This window comes from Eurypyga helias, unplaced genomic scaffold, assembly GCF_000690775.1.
Source record: "Eurypyga helias isolate BGI_N326 unplaced genomic scaffold, ASM69077v1 scaffold24456, whole genome shotgun sequence".
Lineage (NCBI taxonomy): Eukaryota > Metazoa > Chordata > Aves > Eurypygiformes > Eurypygidae > Eurypyga > Eurypyga helias.
In genome coordinates, this window is record NW_010256338.1 from 25,074 (window position 1) to 41,497 (window position 16,424).

At 45.5% G+C, this 16,424-nt stretch overlaps 1 protein-coding gene across 1 annotated transcript in view; it reads right to left on the reverse strand.

Moving 5' to 3' along the window:
- Positions 1-15,922, reverse strand: part of LOC104511150 (calcium/calmodulin-dependent protein kinase type II subunit gamma-like) — a gene marked incomplete at both ends in the record, with an annotated part of 40,914 nt that extends 24,992 nt beyond the window's left edge. The window contains 8 exons of the mRNA XM_010153642.1: positions 2,177-2,219; positions 2,871-2,954; positions 5,258-5,380; positions 7,979-8,073; positions 8,909-8,992; positions 9,855-9,957; positions 12,990-13,062; positions 15,857-15,922. Coding sequence (XP_010151944.1) covers positions 2,177-2,219; positions 2,871-2,954; positions 5,258-5,380; positions 7,979-8,073; positions 8,909-8,992; positions 9,855-9,957; positions 12,990-13,062; positions 15,857-15,922 — 671 coding nt within the window. The remainder of the gene's footprint in view (positions 1-2,176; positions 2,220-2,870; positions 2,955-5,257; positions 5,381-7,978; positions 8,074-8,908; positions 8,993-9,854; positions 9,958-12,989; positions 13,063-15,856) is intronic.
- Positions 15,923-16,424: the final 502 nt, after the last annotated feature.

Genomic DNA, 16,424 nt, shown 5'->3' on the forward strand with positions numbered 1-16,424 from the left:
AACTTTTTGAGCGCTGTTAGGTTACCTGTCACGATAGGAAATGTCTGAGCTCTACCACATGGAGTTTCTAACTTCTTGCTTGCAGTTACTCAATTCCAGCAGATTTATGTATTTCAACTGCAGCAAGTAAAAAAACCTAAGTACATTAAAAACCAAAAATAATAATCAAAAGATCCAGCTCATATATGTCAAGCACAGAGTCCTGCAAAGGGAAACAAGAGTAGCTGATCGCTTTCGAAACACATCAAAATACTAAGAATAGCTGCCATCTGCAGACACTATAAATGCTTTGCATCTAAATTCACATTTCTTTCTGGACAGTTTCTCAGAGTGTCTCACTACCTGGGATCACAGCTTATACACAAAGCAGAACTCAGAGATACCGAGAACCTTGCGCTCACTGTGGGCCACCTAGGATTTCCTTTCCTTCAGTTAACTGAAGCGGATCCAGGAGGTTCAGCCCTTGAGACAGAGAAGAATGAGCAGAGCAAGCCTTTTCCTCCTCAATACTAGCTCAGGGAGTAAGTGGATGTTTAGGTCACACACCATTAAGGAGAACCCTTCTCTCAGACATCTCATGTACTCAGAATCAAGGCCACAGGAGATTTTCTTACCCAAGCACTTCTGCAGCTTCATTAGAAATGACAACATTTGCAGACTAAAAGTAATCTAAAACTGTTGTTTAAAAAAAAAAAACAAACGACACTGACTATTTCAGAATCATCAGTTAAGTGAAATAAAAACTAGCTCTGTGAATATATCAAAAACCATTCACACTAGCAGAATGCCCATGAAAACATTGTTTCAAACAGCGCTACAGAAGCCCTGTTGTGTCAAACCGTTATCTCAGAATCATTCACAGAAAACAGTGTATAATTTTTAAGCCTTGTAATAGCACAGTCTTGGGACAGGTGAACTGAGAAAATTATTCCGTCCCTTTAAGACGAAACTCTCAGAAACACAGTAAAGAGAAATTGCTGTAGCTGCAAGAAGTCCTGACATACTGGCACAGGTTCACCTGAAAGCAAGAACCAAGAAAAACTGTTCTGAAGTTGCTGACGGGTGTCCCTTAACTGTAGCTGGATTTCATGTCCCTTAATTTTATTTGGTTATTTTTTAAAATCACCACACAGGAGGCTAAAAACACTGCCTTGATTTCACAAAAGAACGTATACCTGAACACGCACTTGGAATGCCAGGATGATCACTTCAGAGGTTTTAATTCTGATTACAAGTTCATTGTAACATGACCCAGAACATAAGTATTGGTATCCACCATTAGTAAATGGCCAGATGAAATTAATACACTTCCATTTCATTCATCATCACTTATAATCCATACAGCAGACTTCCACTTGTAAGTAATTGTAGTCAGGGGCAATAAAAATCTGCCTCATGCATTCAATGATTGCCCTTTTAAAAGAAGGGGGAAAAAATGGCAAAGAGGCACAGAAGGCAAACAATCCCATAAACCAAAAGCACTTGCAAACAGAGGTTTTTCACCCAAATGGAAATGAACAGAGATAAGACTGCATCACCTAGATATGCTGAGCCAAGACAATCATCTTCCAAAAAGCACTGATTTGCATATTGAGATTTGCATTTTCAGTAAGTGCACTATGTAATGCAGTTGGGTGGGAGCCAGACTACCAGTTATTAAGTTTAAAAGGATGAAAACCACTCCTGAGACTCCAAGAAGGAAAACTAACAGCTCTGTGCTTCAGACTAATTTCTGATGAGTCAAAGTAATACAATACCCAAATAGCTCCTGTCCCTATTCCCACCAATATTATTACTTGCTCTGTGTCCCTGCCTTAGGACTACAGGAATCACTGCTACCTATTGAGAGTTCTTGACTCTCGGTTTCAGATGGGAAAGGTGACAAATACCAGCTAGAATTTCCCCAAAATAATCTGATAACAAAATATCATGAGAGGATTGTGGCAGCTGACTACATTTCTGGTTTGTACTAGACTACCGCGCTATGCGCTCCTCCCCAGACAAATCACTTCCTATGTCTCACTGGTCATCAGCCAAGACAAAGCGACCACCATTACACCATGATCAACTGTGAGCACATTTCCTTCCCTCCTACTCAACCCCAAAATGGTTAAAATATCCCCCAATACTCACATAAAACAAAACCAAGGAAGGGATGGGAACAGTAAGAACGTACCTGAAAAGTTCCGAGACACAAGCATCGTCGTGAGGATTGCACCCTGTAGAGAAAGGAAAGCAGACGTAACAGACAACATCACTCACTTCAGAAAGGGGCTGGGCTGACCAGTGGAGAACGAGGTCAGTCAGGTGCCAAAGCAGAGGTATGCCAACACTATCCTGGAAAGTCCTAGAGTATCCAGGATCCCCCAAAGTGGCTGCTGGACCTGACTGCTCAGAGTCCTGCCTTTGTAAAGCAGCAGCTTGAGGGGGGGCAGGATAGCCTAGGAAATCTAAAATGGCACTAAGAGTTGTGTTTAGACACATAGCTGCTTTCCCTAACTTTTAGAGCAGCTCCCGGCATAAGCTTTGCCATAGCTACAGGCAACTGATACACTATTACTGGGAGGCAGAGTGATCAGAACTGAAAGTCACAGAATTTAGGGGCTAGTTATTCTATTTCAACTCTCTTGCAGGAATTAGGAAGGGTGATTATGTATCAGAAGAGACATGGGAAACTTACAGTTTCAGAGAAAGAAACAACCCACCTCCTCAATACATTTCTTTAGTACCCCGTACTACCACATAAATGACTTCACCAATGTTAGTGAGCTAATCCTTTAAAAAAATATATATACTTTGTTGCTAGGAAGGCATTAACCTCAAATTCAGAGGATTAAAACCAATCTTAAGGCAAGCTAACATATACTTACCTTTAGCTTCCTTCTAGCATTGAACTTTCTCAAGCATTCCACAGTCTCCTGCCTGTGCATCATCGAAGCGACAGTGGATCGTTGCTGAAAAATTAGAACAGCATAAGATCAAGAACATACCCTAACCAAATCAGCCAAGGGTGTTGTCTCCGCTTGCACACAACCACGACATGCAAGCTGACATTGCCAAGCTGCTCACTACTGCATGGCTCCAAAACACTGCAACTGGCTCGTAACTTCAGACCTTTCCAACACAGCAAGACACGTTAAGTCAAGATTGGCTATTACAGGACTGTGTCCAAGAAGCTCTAGGACTGAGGTACAGGTGAGAACCAATGAATGCTCCCTGCCTTTCATGCACACAAATGGATCAAGACAGTAAGAAGACACAGTCAAATGAGCAAGCACACCCATGGGGAACTGAGTTAGAGGCACTACAGAAAAGATCTGGGTCGCTCTACTTACAGCTCTAAGTGAAAGTTCCAAGCAGTTAGTGAATACTAGTAAGCGGTAGCATTCCTGAACATGGCAACTCCCTGATGTAAGTTCTTGACTAGCAGAGGCTTTGGCATCTTTGCATCAGTTTTACAGAAATAGATTTTCAGTGTGTAAGAGGAAAGCTCACATAGCTCTATTGTACCTATGCAAGAACCTGAGTATAACCCTCTAGCCAGCGATGCACACCTGTCACCCCTGGTAGACTGGGATCCCATCAGCTGTAAAAAGAGAACTTCCCAGAAGTGTTGCCAGTCATCGAGAGCACATGAGGAAATCAGAGACTGAGGTTGCCAGGCATTTAGAGCACATGAGGAAACCAGAGACTAATGCCAAAGTAGCTGTTGCTCCTGCACAGACCCACAAGCCTCAATTCCCTTTACAAGGACAGTGGGTGATGACTAACTTGGCAGATCAGTATCTACAAACCCTCCATTACCTTTCTCCTGCTTGGAAAAAATTCTGCAATACCCAAAAGAACTGTAAACCATGCTCATATTCAGCTAGTTTCAGGGGAAGTCTCTGCTTTGATCCTGTCAGTAAAGCTAGTCATCTGCTGCAGCACACACAGCAGTGTGGAGGGAGAATGTAGCTAAACCGTCGTCTTTAACAACTTGACAGTCACTGTTCATTCAGCCTCCTTAAGGGTGACAGTGATGCCCAGTTGTTCAGCCTGCACTTCAGAGAGTCAGGGCATGTACCTCAGAAGTTCAGTGATGCTAAGAAACTCAGTGTCTCAGATAAACCATTAAAATTTCCCCCCACATGTACTTCAGAGGAGCAATACATCTCCAGAAAGAAAACCTATGTTGCACACACAGAGGCTGGAGAGCAAATGGAAGCAACAGACTGAACAGGAGGCAGTTTGGGTGAGAGGCTGAAATGGCTGTGAAGTGCAATTGAACTCCCCATACTCAGGGAAGGAAAGCCTTTCTTGAACTGTTCTATCTTGTGCAGCCACAGGGAGCCAGCTATCGTAATACGTACAGCCTTGGTTACAGACACTGGGACAGAAGTTAAATATACAGCAACTGCTATTGATTAAAAGCACGCAGTTTTTTAAAAAAAAATGAGATGCAGAGCCTCAGCTAGTGTGAAGTTTTGACTTCCATGGAACTTGGATCACTTCACAGACACTACACTCCTGTTAGACAGATGTTCACGTAAGTAAGTTTAAATGGCTAATTTGTTGTTCTGTCGTGGAAGGAAAAAAACCACCACCGTTTCTCAAGTAAATATGACTGAAGGAACACACTAGACACATCCTAGAAAGCAGAAGTATGCTATGGTATTACAGGAACATCTGGTTAGACTTAGGTGGAAGTATTTCATCCTAAAGAGATAAGTGCACCACTGCTGCCCTCCCCTACACCCACTCCCAGATGCATTCTGGGATTTGCTTGCCAGCTTTGCAAAAGATCAAAAACACTCATGTGTGGGGTCTGGCAAAGCAGAAACTACACACACAGAACAGCAGAAGATTTTTTTACTGATTTCAGGTTTACAGCCAGTTAAGCTGCAGCAGAACAGAAATGTTCCAACACTGCAAAGATGCAATGCAATAAACTGAAGCAGAGATGAAGAACAAGATAATCCTAAAATATTTTGTCTAACGCCAAACTCCATCTAACATTTGAGGATGACATCGACTGCAAGAGGAGATGTGGGCCAAGCCAGAAACTGTGGACGTTCACAAAACTCCTAAAAGTATATGGGATTTTTTTTCCTACCGTGGCAGTAAAAACACCACAGCATAACAAAATTGGTATGTTGAAGGTCAGCCTCCAAAAAAAAAAAAATTAAGTATTTTGGGCTCCTCTGCAGCTAACTCTTCTTGACATTTCAGCTCAGGGTAAGCCACAAATCAGTCTGTAATAGAGGAAAACACTTACGCAGACCCATGGATGTTTGAGAGCCTGGTCAGCTGTGATGCGCTTTGCTGGGTTTATTGTCAGCATCTGGTTGATCAAATTCTTTGCTTCGGGAGTCACAGTGTCCCACTCAGGTGATGGGAACTGAAAGAGCAAGAAGGAACAGATGATGAACTGAAAACATCCTCTACCAGCAGAAAAGACTCCCTCCTACACAACTGAATTCCAGCTTTTGTCTTTTCGATTCCAGGGCTAACATATTTGCATAAACCATCAATTTTTGTGAAAATCCACGCTGAATGAAAATCCTACAGAATTCAGCAAATGAATGGTACCAGACAGCAGGACACAGCTGTACCGTTCACCAGACACAGGCAGGAAGATTAACAGCCTTTTAGGAATCACTCAGACCTTTGAATTTCTTTCACACCCGACACTCAAAAAAGTAAACTCACCTAGCTTTTTAACTGACTTCTGACACGAAACACACAAGCACTATCTCTTTTATCCCACCTTGCTCTTTCTCCAGCATGCTAAAAAGCTATAACAGCATATGCAAAATCACAAACACTTCACTACAGCAAAACCTCGTGAAAGCCAAAACCGCTAACAGAGAACACCCCATCAGGTATACTTTCCCCACCATAACGCACAACATCCTGGAACAACACCAGTCACTTAGGTGCAGCAACCCACCAGCAAGTAGTTCACAAGCATCGACCATACCAGAAACCATTACTTGGGGAGCAAGAGAGATGTAACAGTGGATGGGAATACAGAAGCATGGAAACAAAGAAAAAAATCTCAGGTATTTCATCCATGAGAGGTAACAGCTCTCTCCCATAATTCCAGTAACGAGAGATGAGATTTTTACACCGCCCTCCAGATGCCTGCATGGTACAGATGACAGCATGCTGAGATTAAATGCAGTACGTCTCACTCCTATGAATCTACTGTACAAATAGAGGTGAACACGAGAACACAAAGATAAATGTGCTGTGGGTACAGAAGTCCCCTGTCATTAAGCAGGGGAAAGATTGAGCTATCCTGAGAACATTTCCTTACAGCACTAAAACATTCAGAAAAATTTTATCCCATGTCTTTTCTCACGTATTTTGTGCTTTGCTCAGCTGGGTCATAAAAATACACCCACCACATTTGATTTGCATATAATTGTATTCCTACATTCTCAGGCATCAGCAAGGCATTATACAATTTGTTCTGCAAACATTGCAAGACACTACTCAAAAATTACGACACTTTGCTTTCAGCCAGGATGCTTTTGCCCCACCCAAACTCTCAAGTATTCACGGCAATGCCTTGCAAAACCTCTACCCAACAGTGCAAAGTCCAATTTACAGTTGCCACTTCCCCTATGGTCACGAGGTTACAACAGATAGGTCCAGTCCATCTCGGTGCTGGGGTAAGGACATCAGGGACAGGTACACTGGTAGAACTTGAGCTGGTTTCTACCAGGCAAAACAGGGGAGGGATCTACTGAAACTTGTTCATTAGAGGTAAGAATTCAAACCCAGCAGGTAGATAGGAGCCATCAGGCACTTCATTCCTCATGACTTGTAGGAAGAGTTAGACATTTAACCCCTGAAGTGCTTTAAAAATCCCAGTTGATATAATTAGTGCAAAACCACTTCAACTGAGAGCAAGCAACATAGAAACAAGAGGGGCAGGAAGGCAAGAGGAGAACACAAGTCCATTTAAGGCTATCAAGTAGAAAGACATCACTTCTCTTGCACTCAGGAAGCCACTGAGCCAGGACATGGGGTTAGGCAGACATTTGTTCTCACCAAGTACAGCCGTTCTCATGGTCTCAGGCACAGACGGTTAGAGGTAACTGGGGTCCAGCAGAACCCTCACTTTATTTTCTTTTTAAATACTAATCATAACACAGCCTACAAAATGAACTCCCCAACCTCCTCTTGATATTGCTGCCCACAGGCTTTGAGCTAGGATTTCCAGGAGTTCCTTCTTCCCTCCTGAGCCTCTCCTTGCACAGAAGAATTTGTCAAGCACTCAAGCTGTGGCATCCAAACCATTTTACACCACCTTTGCTCCCCAGTACTAATGTCCTTGCTATTCCTCTCCTTCAGGCACCTTTTTACATCTCAGTTTTGCCATGCTCTGAGAACTGTTAATGAACTGCTTGGCTTTCTACCAGAGCCTCTAACCCACCACACTGAACCCCACCACAAAGCCACCCCTTCAAATGCCCCCACCATTCAGTCTTATCACTGGGCTCCAAGCTTTCTACAGCTGGAAGAAATTCCGCTACGGCACTGAGGAAACCAGAGGCCAGAATTTAAGCTATTTTTCTACAGTATACTTCCCCATACTTTTAATTAGGCCTTGATAAAGACAAGCTCCTTCATTCTACCTTCCCTCTGTTCCCCTGAAAGAGTTAGCATTGGCTACATCTTCAGCCATCTTCAGCACTCTGTGGTAAACGCACCAGAAAATACCATTTCCCACCATCTGCGTTTCTAACTCTGCATTTCACTAGTGACCAGCAACATCTTGGTGCCCACTGCGATGCTTTCCACATATCCTTTCAGTAGACCCAAACAGGACTGTATCCCAGGCAGTGAAGACAACGAGGTGTATGAACATGCCAAACATCACTTTGCACAGTAGCTTGGGGCCTGCTGCTGCACACCAAGTAAGATAGTGCCATGTTTTGGATGGCTTCTACACCCATGCAGGTACTCAGCAAGAAAGTGCCCTTACGTCATAGGCTCCGGCTTTGATCTGCTGATAGAGTTTGTGCTGATCTTCATCCCAAAAGGGAGGGTACCCCACTAGTAATATGTACAGAATCACTCCTGGGAGGGAGAGACACAGATACACTATGGTTAGGCTAATACGCCAATTATTCCTTCAGCCCCTCTTCCTTCCCTCTTGACAGTCCCCAAGGCAACGATTGCTCTCTATCTTCATTTGGCCTTCTGAGTTAGAAAAAGACAGTACAAATCTATTCTCTGCTGGACCTCACCCTGGTACTTCGTGTTCAGCTCTTAACGCCAGCTGCCAGGAGCTAGAACAAGGTGCATGATGTCCTTCTACCCTCCTCTGGCTAACACAGCTGGTGAGCCACAGTGCCCAGCTGCCCTCAGAATAAACTGAAGCCACATCCCCTGGGGTTGCTGGGCAGCAAGGGACTAGGTCTTTAGATGCTTACGGTGCATGGTCTTGGGACAAAACGCCACTGACAAAGCTAACACTCCAGGCCTGCAGAGAACCATTTAGTCCACGTCAGGCAACACTGATACCACATACCTCTCAGCTTACTGGTCCCAGATACATTTACGCTTCGTTTTTTCCTTTTTAAAAAGCAAATGTCTCCAGTATTTCATCTTCTACATAGTTAGTGTAATAGTTATCTAAACAACTGACCCTGCAAAGCATAGACAGGTCCTATCTCTCGAGTCTCAAACATCTGATAGATGGCCTGAGGAAAGGACTAGGAGCCAGAATCAAATGAGTTCAGGCTCCAATATTAACTCCATCTACACAAGGCGCTTATCCCTCAAATATGCTTTCATCTCTCCACCCAATAAGAAGAAACACTGCACACCCTCCCAGCAATAGGTTATAGAGAATTGCTCTTCTACGTGAAACGGTGTTGTTTAAGTGTAAAACATATAGACAGAATCTTACCACATGCCCATATATCCACTGGTTTTCCATAAGGATCTTTTCTTAAGACTTCAGGGGAGAGGTAGCCCGGAGTGCCAGCAAACCCTGCCAGGAAATGGACGACATGAAGTTCTTAGAGTACTCAAGCAGAAGAGATCTTGCTGTATCACAAAATACATTAGTGGTAACCAATGAATTCCAAAACCCGTTTCCCACCCTTCATATCATATTTGACAGAGCTACCTCCTGGCAAATCAACAGAAAGAAGAAAAAAAACCCCAACACAATTTGATGGGATCGAGTGTCCATATATTGCAGAAAAAACAGAAAAGAAGGGACTGTGTCAACCAGCTGGGCACAAACACATACGCCAGGCCTTATATCATCGTTACATATAATGGCTTGCAGTTTGAAAACACAAGACACAGATGGGACACATCCGGTTGCCAAATGATGGGGGCAGACCAGGAGAAGCAGCCATCTCTCCAGAACCTCCACAGCACTGCCGAGTCTCAGGGCTGGTATTTAGCCTGAGAAGGTCTCATTTCTAATTATATTTTAGCTAAACAAAGATAAGGCCAGATCTAAATGTGCCTGAGGAAGCCCAGGTCAAATGCATTTCTGTAAAATGACCAAACAAAATTCCAGATGTCTACACTCCTGAGCAGTAAGAAAGTTCCAATTAGGGTCTAAAATTAGCAGCTGCATTCATCTCTGATGCTAGCATCTACTGTAAAACAAGAAGAAAAAGAGAGAAATACGCAGCCATTTTTCCCATCTTTAACATATTCTTTCCTCTATCACACCTAGGCTCGTGCCCAAGGGCCCAGATGCTTGGAAAGGAAGCAGCAATGCCAGGTATACACAAGCATGCTGGAAAAGCTGAGAGGAAGTACTCAGGAACGGTGCAACTCAACCAGCCACTAAGAAAAGGGGGGAGCAAAAGCAGGAAAGGTCGAACACTTACCAAACCAGGCCTGCTGCTCTCCCTGGACTTCTATAGCCAGTCCGAAGTCAGCCAGTTTGACAGCAGCACCCTTACATTTACTTGCCAGTAGTAAATTCTCAGGCTGGGGAGAAGAAACAAAAAAGGGGGTAAGAACAAAAGACCGACATCCTCGTTAAAGCCTCCTACCTCACTATTCACAACATTAAATTGAACCTGCTGACTGTATTTAGCAGGCATGTACTAAAGCTGTGCAGGTGAAGGCAGAGCAACAGCAACAAATGGCCTTGACCTGAAGTGGCAGAAAATCCTCCAGTCTAACACAAACCCGCTGTGGGAGCCAGAGCCTCTCCCAGCCCAGCCCATACATTACATGCTGACACCAGAGGGCACTGGCACTACAGTTCCTGCAGCACAACCCAAAATCTGTTTCTGTCATCCCCGAAGAGAGTAATTGGGCGGGGAGGGAAGGGGGGGCAGAAAAGATGCAGTAGATAAAATCTGCAGTGATGCTTCTCCCCATGAACATTACACAGTCCCCAAGGCACTGGAAAAGTAAATATGATGTTAATAAGGGCTGCCAAATACTGCACCGTAATAGGGGAAGGCATCCTCTGGATAGGCAGTAGCTTTCATCCCTTACAGAAAAAGCCTCAGCCACAAATTGGCGTAAGCAGCACAGCAGTAAGTATTCATGTAAGCTGTTTTTTCATGCTACATATTTACAGCAGTGTCAAATACACTGTCTTGCTACTGCTGCTGTCACCTATATGACATACAGCCATGTCACTTCCCTCATGTGCCAGGAAAGAGAGACAGACTTTTGCTCCTTGCATTTCTGCCTCACGTGAATCTCAGTTGAATCACAATTCTGTTGTGTTTCAGAAGACTTCAGCAGAAGGCTTAACTCCAAAAACCGTACTGAGAGTCAGCAGGTTCCTTTGAAGCATCAGAGCAGCTAGTTTTGCGGGACCCTTTGAAACCCCAAAGCCTTTAAGGCAGTGACTCTTACAGCTCTGCAGGAAACTCAACGTTTAGCCAGGCAGGGTAGATGGGATTTTTCATCCTACCCCCTCCTGATCATTTGTGCAATTCATATCAACTTGAGTTTTTAACTGAGCAAGATGGAAGCCTGGAAATCCAGAAACAGGAGTTTGTATCAGTTTTACCTATCTGGTAAAGGTCTTCTTTGCAACTTGCTCACCAGTTTCATCCCACTGTCACTCTCCTGCCTTAAAAAACTTGACATGTGCCTAGCTTCTGCTTTGAACTAAGTGAGAACAGCCTTGCCATAACTACCATGGAAGAATGGGGAACTGGGTCTCAATACATTTGGATGCCACCAGCTTTTCCACTGCAAAGTGGAAAGGACTGTGTTCAGATTGTGATTGCAAATTCACCAGTGTAAGCAGGTCTCTAAAGCAGAAGACCAACGAAGTCTTCTGAAAATCCCTCCCAACTTCAGATCACACCTGGGCTTGGCCTGACAAAGAAACAACAAAATTTAGGCTGGGCTTGTGCTAGCTAAGCATCATTTGCTTCTAAAATATAGCTACAAACACCTTAAGGCTAATGGTGCTTATCCATGTGCATGTTTGCCAACATATGGGTTGTCTCAGGTTTCACATACTTCTTGGTAAGGATGTGAATACATTCCCTAATTTCTTATGGTCCCTATGGGCAGCTCAACATTTGAAGTTCTTTAAGAGCATGTCAGCCAAAATACAGGCTTATGACAGGAAGGTGCAAAAGGCAAAACTTCACTTCAAGCAAGCTCCGCAGTTATTACCCACTGACCCAGAAGGCCAAGCTTTTGGCAAGGAGCTAAATATTAAATAAAGAGCATGGGATCTTTTACTGCTAAAAGGAATGGCTACTCCTCAGGCCTGGATAGTTTCAGTGAATCAGAGCAAGCAACACGTTAACTACAGTGGGGAGTGTCTAGCAGTTGATAAGTTCTAAACAAGTTCACAACTTTCACACAAACACAACTTGGGAAACAAAACATTATATTTGAACACAGGACGCGAAGGAAAACTTAAACCATCCTGTACTGGAAAACACTACCAATTTTCACAGATGCCCTAATTTTGGGCAGTAGTGCTTCTTGGAAGCTACTTTCTCAAGAGCAGGTGTCATCTCTGATATAGAGCAGCCATTCCTCAGTAGTTCACTTGCACCTTTCCACAGTGCTCTGCCTCAGCAGACCAAAAGTTTTGCATGGGAGTTTGCCAGAAACACTAAGGGTTAACAGCCGGCGACCAGATGAAACACCAGTGGATCACTGCCACCAAGCTCACAACATGTTTTTAGTTCATGCTCTGCAAAATATTTTTATACTTTCCCCTTCATGCATTGTATAACAAACCAGAACCAACACTTGTAGCAGGTGTCATCCTGCATTAATTTAGCTGGACCACTGGTGGCCATCACTATTCCCACTTTAGACAGAGAGGGCTGCAGGGCAGGCAGACCTTCCCACACAAACCTCTTCATTCTGGAGCCTGCCCAGCTCCCAGTACAGCTGGCACTCCGTGGGAAGAGAGTTTAAGTAACTACACTGCGGGGACTCTGGGTCTATAAATGTGGCAAATGGTTGATTCACCCAGTGTTTTACTGGCCAGCAGTTTTGGTTTGAGATTAAAACCGCTTCTACTGATGAGAGAATAAAGAAATGACAGAAAAATTCTTGTTGAGCATCTCTGCCCTAGCCCAATGGCATGTGTTTGGCAACAGTGCAGAATAAAAATACACATGCTCTGTACAGACAAACTCATCCTGGCAGATTGAACAGAGATTGCCCCAGGTCTCTAGTGATCTCTTCAATGGCAGACTAAAAAGTGTCCTTCATTATAATGAATCCTACCAAAGTTTCTCTGAAAGCCTGCTGCCCTCCAAGGTTCGTAACTACTCCATCCTGGAGCTGCCTCAGAGAGGCTGAGAGCTGGTAAGGTTCATGAAGACTGAAAATGTCCTCAGGATTTCAGCACACCCTCTGGAAAAAACTCTGAAGGAGAGAATTTGTGCTTCAGGAATACCTGAGCTCAGCTCAAGTAAAAAAACCCTGCCAGCTGGCAACACAACATTCCTGTCTTGCTTCTTACAATGATCCCCTGGCTGCTCTCCCCAGCCTCTGTGGCATGAAGAAAATATTACCTTCAAGTCCCTGTGCACGATATCATGCTGGTGAATGTGATTCACACTCTCCAGTATCTGATGAATACAGTGGCTGCAAGACAAAGGGAGAGACACACAGCGTTATGCACACACACACAAACTTGGCATCTCATCCCAGAATTATTTTCCTAACTTTTATATTTGTACCAAGGAGAGTTCAAGACCCCAGGCTGAATCCCTTCATCATGCACACTGGATGTCACAGCTCAGTACTGTCACAGCTGGGCACCCCCACTCTCCTCAGCAACAGGATGCTAAACATCTTATCTATAGCAGGACCACAAAGCCTCTCTCCTACCTCCCATCATCTCCTTCCTTCCCTCCCCACCACACTAATCATCTCACTTGTTCCTGGAGCCAGGAGTGCCCACCCCACACAGGAGAACCAAGGCACCCGAGTATCTGCGGACAGCAGGCGAGATTGGGCAAGCAAGACCCAATCGCCCCAGGAAACATTCAGCTGGGCTAGTCCCGAGCAAAGAATAAACTTTTAGAGAGCAGCAGCCTCCCCGGCAAATTCAGGATGACGCCGCCTGGGTGCCTGCCAGTTTGCAAAGCTTTCAGAGCAGCATCTCAAGCACTTTACATACACAATGTGCACACACACCCGCTTGCTGGGTGCCTTTTAAGTACAGATCCCACTTAAGGGGTTAGTGATCTGAAAAGCAGACTCATTCCACGTTAAGTGCAGTGTGCTGCACTCCCCCAGCTCACAGAAAACTGTGTCTCTGCCGCCCGCGCTGCTGTAGCCATAGGGGCAAAAGCAAGATGTTATTTACACCTGTTGCATAAGGACAGCGCAACACATGGACAGGTGAGATTTCTGGTTGGAAACATCTCTTCTGCCAAATGTTTACTCAGCTCCCAAGGGTGAATGTGGAACAGAGTAGGCAACTTTGGCTGGGCAGTAAGCACCCAGATGCGGACAACTGAGATGGGTCTGTGCCCCCACTGCAGGATCAGTCAGTCCCCTCAACGACTTCTACAAATTGCAGGCGAACAAATTTGAAATGAGTGAAGTATTTGAAGGAAGGGAAGTTGGCTACTGAAAAGATGGGAAGAGGGTGAGGAAAGGAAGAGGAGAGGAGGTAAACAATGTGTATCTGTTACCCCCACCCCTCTGGAGCTGGCAGCACAATCCTCAGGGTCGGAGTCCATGAATATCTCCCCGCTCCCAAAACAAAAATGTATAATTAGAACAGAGCTGAGCCTGAGCGAGAGAGATTTTCTGGCCAAAAATGGCAAAAGTGTGAGGTGTCCCAGGCGAGCCAAGCACGGCGGATTGGCACGGACCTCGCTCCCTTGCTCTCCCAGCCTGCTCTGGAATTCAGCTCGGCATGGGGAGAGAAGGGGAGGAGTCTCACTCTGTCATCTTGTGGGCAATATGAGGCCTGGCCGCCTGACAGTCAGAGGGCTGAGCACCCTGAGGAAGGCTCACAGACCAACAGACTGTTCTCCTTTTCCCCTAACCCTGCCATAATTTTCCTGAGCAGTGTTGGTCACTGCCAGCTCTTGACCATTTCGGGGAACAGGCACTGGCAAGATGGACAGGGGGAAGGATGATGACTGATAACCAAAAAACTTCCCAACTTCAAGGCAGAATAACTTGAATGACTGTATCTGTCCAACACGTTGTGTCTACAATATCTGAACACCCCACTGAAAACATCTACAGGGCTCTCAGACCTCTCTGCCAGGAGCTTTATCAGAAATGATGAGCCCACTGGCCTTCCCCATCAGCCGACAGCTCACAGCAGAGTGTGCAGTGCCTCACCTGAAAGCATCGTGTGATGCCCAGAAGACAGGCTGTAAGCATACCACAGGGAAAGCAAATAAGCACGCGCTGACCCTACAACAGTACCTAAACGAACGCACAAAGTCATACTCTTCCCTACCTGGCACTCTGTATGATCCTCCTCACAGTACTGCCTACCAAGTTCACCCTCCAGCAGCACCCACTACTCCCTTCTTACCCCCCTCCTCTCACAGCTCTTTAATTCCTGCTCCAGCAAGGGTTAGGGTGAGGCAAGAATACAGGTGCAGAATAAGCAGGGGTCAAATTGCCACCATGGGGCCACTCCCAGGTTCTGCTAAAGCAGAACAGGAGCTGCCTAATCCCGGCTTTGATTCCAAACACTGCATGTCCAGCAGACAGACAGGTCAGCTACTGCTGCACAAAACACTCACCCTGCATAAACCGCAAAGGGACAAGCAGAGGGCATTTCAGGAAGCTCACACACGGGAGAGAGAAGATACACTCAGAAAAAGAAGGGCATAACTCTAAATCTTGTTAATACTAAAACGTAAAGATTCTTCTCACATATCATGCCTTTTCTCACTGCACCAACCAGCTCACAGGGAGAGAGGGCTTCCACAGAAACACAGCCTTCAAAGCCCCCTCTCCCTGCTGCCCCCTAACCCTAGACATAGGCAAAGTGAACGCGTCTGCCCACCAGCAATGGCACGGCACCGGAACCCCTACCAGGAGAAGGCAGAGGCCAAGCACGCAGTGCTCACGCGGCCACAGGACAGCTCTCCCCTACGTTTGCTCAGGAAGGACGCCCTGTCACCCACCAGAGAGGTCAGGCAAACGAAGCCGCTAGCAACGGGTCTCCCAGCAAAGAGCACACAGAGAGCAGCATCTGCAAGCGGCAAGGGCTCGGGCTGCGGTGAGTCAGGCTGACCGGTGACAATCGTTTATGCTAATAGCAGAAAGAGGAATTGTTTTTTCCAGACGGGGAGCAAGAGCGTCAGAACAAAGCCGTGCACAGAGCAACAGTTAGGGAACTCATTCCACTTGCCAACACACGTGACACATACACAGAAGGATCTGGAAACAGTCTTACCTGGCATCTGCTTCACTGTAGTATTCTCTGGCAACAATATCCTCAAAGAGCTCCCCACCCGTAACCCTGGAGTGCAAAAGAACAAGGCAGGTTACAGAGTCCATGTAAGTCTAGCTCAAGGCTGCACAGGACCTATGTGGCCACCCATGTGGGCCCTTTCCCACAGCCTGTGTGGCACTTGCAGAGCTCCAGAGCTCCTCCACCACCTTGCGGCACAGGGAGCCAGGGCAGAGCTCCTCCACCATGGCACCAGCACTGGTACATCCATGTGACCAACCCCTTGGACTGCCATTTCACCAGCAGTGTCCAGGACACTGTGACACACTGGCCATGAGTTGCCCATGCCAGTCTACTGAGCTTAGCAGATGCTAAGTCTGGGCAGAACCTCCCTCCCCTGACCACCTCCAGGCTGCCTCAGAGTCAAAAAAGTCAAATAGCTTCCCTATACAGGACAGTTGTTCTTTGCTATCCCATGTTTACACCTGCTCCCAGAAGCCTTCCTGGTCCATTCCTTACCACACAGTTAATGTATTTTGGTCAAATTTTGCCATCCAGAGGGACCTGGACA